The sequence below is a fragment of the Teleopsis dalmanni genome, chromosome 1 (assembly GCF_002237135.1).
Source record: "Teleopsis dalmanni isolate 2A chromosome 1, ASM223713v2, whole genome shotgun sequence".
Lineage (NCBI taxonomy): Eukaryota > Metazoa > Arthropoda > Insecta > Diptera > Diopsidae > Teleopsis > Teleopsis dalmanni.
The window spans coordinates 188,833,040-188,837,685 of record NC_051846.1 but is presented as its reverse complement, the minus strand read 5'-3'; the positions used below and the strand labels follow the sequence as shown (position 1 = coordinate 188,837,685).

General features: G+C 30.4%; 2 protein-coding genes across 3 annotated transcripts; one reads left to right on the top strand and one right to left on the bottom strand.

Annotated features, from left to right (window-relative positions):
- Positions 1 to 1,443: 1,443 nt before the first annotated feature.
- LOC119670842 (glycosyltransferase-like domain-containing protein 1-like) lies at positions 1,444 to 3,240 on the bottom strand. 2 transcript variants are annotated; one of them, XM_038081270.1, is made up of 5 exons: positions 3,100 to 3,240; positions 2,959 to 3,048; positions 2,621 to 2,903; positions 2,018 to 2,530; positions 1,444 to 1,954 (listed from the first exon to the last, which is right to left on the bottom strand). In XM_038081270.1, exons 2-5 carry the CDS (start codon positions 3,035 to 3,037, stop codon positions 1,714 to 1,716), a joined length of 1,116 nt encoding a protein of 371 aa, XP_037937198.1. In that variant the 5' UTR covers positions 3,038 to 3,048; positions 3,100 to 3,240; the 3' UTR covers positions 1,444 to 1,713. The 2 variants fall into 2 exon arrangements, with proteins under 2 accessions (XP_037937198.1, XP_037937197.1); XM_038081269.1 differs by having other exon boundaries at positions 2,959 to 3,040.
- Positions 3,241 to 3,795: 555 nt separating this feature from the next.
- On the top strand, positions 3,796 to 4,644 carry LOC119666917 (glutaredoxin 3-like; the record flags this gene model as incomplete). Its single annotated transcript, XM_038076196.1, has 4 exons — positions 3,796 to 3,999; positions 4,051 to 4,207; positions 4,265 to 4,521; positions 4,584 to 4,644. Coding segments are annotated over exons 1-4 (525 nt in total), but the record flags the coding sequence as incomplete, so codon positions are not given.
- Positions 4,645 to 4,646: the final 2 nt, after the last annotated feature.

The window sequence follows — 4,646 nt, the reverse complement described above, 5'->3', positions numbered from 1 at the left end:
ACACTCTACATAACATGGCCCATAGTAGGACAGGGTAAAAAGAACTGTCAATTTTATTATAGCGGTATAAAACTCATAAATACTTTTGATGTAAATAGACAAATAATACTATATAGTTTGTGATTCTTGCACACAATAAAAAAATACAAACACTAAAACTTAAAAAAACAGGTTTTTAGAGAAGCACGTTTTTAACGGTTTGTCAGACTGTTCATCGGTAAGGATAAAAAACCTTGGTAAATTACCTAAATTCAACGGAAAGGAATAAATTTTTGTCCTCATTTTATGTCTTAAGGTTTCTTGGGATGTCTGCTGAACTGCGATTGAAACCGACCAACCATGCCTTGCAGGGATCGTTTTTTAGGTAGAATCTTATGCTTTATTAAGGATAAAATTGGTTTGAAACTTTTCAAAATGGAATGCCCAAACAGGATTGAGTTCGTATATTTAATATTTGGAAAATATTATTTGATTTTATAATATAAATATAAAAAAGGAAGCTCTACCGTCACTAAAATCAAGCAATCAAAACATATGAAGCAATTTATAAAATAAGCGGACAATAACCGAGCCATATGCGAATCTTAAAGTCACTATTCTAAGTCAAACTTAGTAAGAAAAATTTTAATTTAGAATAATTGTTTAATTATGATTGGACGAAACACAGTTGAATAACATTTGTATCAGTAAGTCAGAACTAGTATGGTCTTATTTATTCTAACAACATAGTATTATGTCTATTCAAAACAGTATAACAATTTACCATTTTAATAAAAAAAAAATTTTTATAAACTATAACTTATTACTGTCTATGTCCAAATATGAACTAGGCTTGAGTTTTTGGAGACCCTCTTCTTCACTGCCTCTGGTTGGATCTAGCTTGACCTTCTCTCCACTACCCACTATTACGAGGTTTTGTGAATTTAAAACTGCTTTTTTAGCGAATTGAGGAGAACTCGTTCCTCTCTCCCTCACAACTAACTAACTAACTATAACTTATTACAGGTTCAATGTAATATGGCTTTTATTCAAATTGATGGAATTCTCGAATATCATCAACTAATTTGAACTAATTGTTATTCATATTCGCCGAATGGATCCAATAACAATTGATTAGACTAATAGCAGCGATACACTTATTAAATGTCACATTTTTAAGAGACCTACCTAATGGAGTCAATATTATACATTAGCAACAAAAGTGGTATTCACAAACTCAAGTAACCACCGGGGTAACACAGTAACATAGCGACAACAACAAAATACATACATTCAAACGATGTATTCATTCCTGCCGCTTCGCACTGTTACTAAACAACTCCGTCGCCGATCTCGTTACTTGAGAATGGAAATACCAGTGATATAATTAATTATGTATTTGAAAATAAAAACAAAAAATTTGTTTAAACTATACAAAAACAAATAAAAATAACAAATATGGGATTGTTTTGTCTGACTGCTGCCCTGCAGCTATTTTTTTTAATTATGTTTAAAATCATGCTATTTCCGAGTTCAAAACTATGGTATATCAAATAACATTAGGGTTTGTAAATATATCTATATAATGCCAACTAACTGTATTTTATGTTACATACTCAAGTTGCAACCAATAAATATTAATAATTTACCAAATATTTTGTTATTATATATAAATTCGTTTTTAACGGACACTTGTACTTAAAACAGAAATGTTTGGATAGTCATTGGATACGCCTATATGCGTAACTTCTCTAGATATTTGGGTACTAAACGTTGTGCGGAATATATATCAAAAGTAAAATATTCAAAAAACTTATCACGTTGCCTACGAAACACATCGGGATTCCGACACCAATTATATAACATTTTAATAAGTTGATTAGATGTATTGTAAAGATTTTCACTAGGATATATTTCAGGATATACCAACTTGTTAGGTGCAATAGGCATACAACCGCAATAAGTAGCTTCCAACCTAAAAAAAAATAAAAATAAAAATTTTATTATAATTTTTTTAAGATTAGTACACAAATCTTACATAGCAACACCATAAAATTCATGTCCAGCTGTTGATACAACTACATCACCCGCCATTAGTGCCTTAACATAGTTTTCTTTTGACAGATAACCAAAGTTAACCAATTTTGTGCCCAACTTTTCTTGTATTCCCTCAAATGCTTCTGGCATCGCGTTATATGTTTCTCCACAAATCGTCACCTTAAACTCCACTTTACGTTTATTTAATTCCAATAACACTTCAACTAGTAATTTTGGATTTTTATCATGCTCCCAACGATGTGGCCATATAATATGTAAACAGTCTTTATCATTTTCCATCGTAGGCAAAGTCATTTTACCTCCAATCATGAAACGCTTATTAGGAAATGAATGAAATTTTATGGGATAGTATATAACTTCGCATTTCTTCTCAATCTTATCACGTAAGTTTTTTAATTTCAAGTCAGGTTGTATGCTTAAAAATGATTGTATGTTATCAAGAAATGAAGTGCGATTAAAATTAGAATTAAAAATGCAACAATCGGCAGCGAGACTGTAATAGAGATAATAATATGAATATTTAATCTTCCTATATAATATTTAATATTTAACGGACGTTATACGAGTATCAACGCCAGCTTACCAAGTAAGTATCTGATTTAAACCATATTGTACATCACGTTCCTTTACGTCACGAACTGGATAGACCAATTGATTTTCATGAAAATAAACAAGTTTTCTGCAATCGCCTAAATCGGGTCGTGTGCCTATTAGCTCAGCTAAATTTATTACAGAACTAGTAAAAAGAACTCTGTACATGTGATCTGTTGGTATTATTTGAGAAAAGTATAATGCACTTGTGCGTGCACGCCAATGCCATTTCTTTGCCGGCAGTGTGAAAAGGTCATATTCCGGCACACTTAAACCTGAGAAAATACATGTTATTAAAAAACTTTGTTGTAAGAAAACTATTTATATTACATTCTGTCAGCGTTTCTATTAATTGTTTATGGCTGCCACCGAAAAACGGTTCTATTATTAATATTGATGGTTTTGACATTATCTAGAAAACTTATTTAAAATTAGTTTAATATTTAATAAGAAAAAATTAAATGGGATTACCTCAATTTCTACCTCATCGTGTGTTTATTGATACTGGATACATGAGTATTTACTTTACGTGCGGAAATGTCTTGGTATTTTTTTCAACATTCACAATAGATATTCAAAATTCTTATGTTTACGAATATATCTCAACAAGGGGAATTATTATATATTGTTCTATACACATTAACATTAAGGTTACTTTTACTAATAGATAATTGTAGTAATGTGCATAAATCTACTTGGCAACTTCGGCGAAACTCCTCAACCGAAAACATCCTATGCAATGTGGAACCCTAGATAAGCAATAACGTACCTATAGCAAGCGTGAAACATGCAGCACGTATGAAAACGTATATGAACAAAAATGTAGCGACATAATTGCGCTTTTTAAAACCATTTATTGATATGAACTGGCTATGACAAAGGTTAGGTTGAGATAATTTGACTAACTGTACACCGCGTAAACCTAATGATTCTTAGAGTCAAAAGTTGTCCCAATCAATTAGAATTTCAAAATATTTTAAAAAGTCCGAGTGCCTTTATTATTCTATTTCTTTCTATCTATATAAATAAAATCTATTTAAATAAAAAAATCAAATATACTCAAATATTTAAATATTTAAAATTTAATACATATATAAAAATATTTTTTATTAGTTTTTTTTGTCGAATTGTTAAATAAAAGGGAAAAATTGTGTTTTATAAAAAGTAACACTTTTCTCAAATAAAGTAAAATTCACAATAGTTTATATTTCTCTTAAGAGTGTGCAATACTTTTCACCTTCACTTTCACAACTAACCACAAAACATTAATCACAAAATTTTTAGTTTTTCTATCTAAATTATAGTGATAAATTAATTGGATATGTCTGTAATAAATATTAAAACTGCTGAAGAATACAATAATGCAATAAAGTAAGTCACAATGTATCAGTGAAGAGTAATTAATAATATTGTTGATTGCAGCGAGGACAAAGTTTCAGTTGTGCTCTTCTCTGCCGACTGGGCCGAACAATGTAAACAAGTATCTGAAGTGCTAGAGGAATTAGCCAAAATTTTAAAGCAGCTACAATTCTACAGTCTAAATGCAGAAAAATATGCTGAAATATCATTGAAGCATCAAGTAAATCCTTGCGCTAATCACGAATTCATATTGATGATAACGTCTTTGTTTTGTTAGATTGATGCTGTGCCGACTATTATATTCTTCAAAGCGGGAACAGCAGTAGACCGTGTGGATGGTGTAGATATAGCAGCTTTGACAACGAAATGTAAAAAGCTTGGAGCAAATAATAGTAGTAATTCAGGTGAAACGTTAGAGGAACGTTTAAAATCATTAATAAATCATGCGCCAGTAATGATCTTCATGAAAGGTGATCGAAATGCACCACGTTGTGGTTTTTCGAGAACATTAATTGAAATAGTAAATAAAGTCGGGTAAGCGATTAAATAATAAAACGTTAATAGTATAAATTATGTAATATTTATATTGATTTTAGTATTCCATATGAAACTTTCGATATTCTGACCGATGAAGAAGTACGTCAAGGCTTAAAAACATA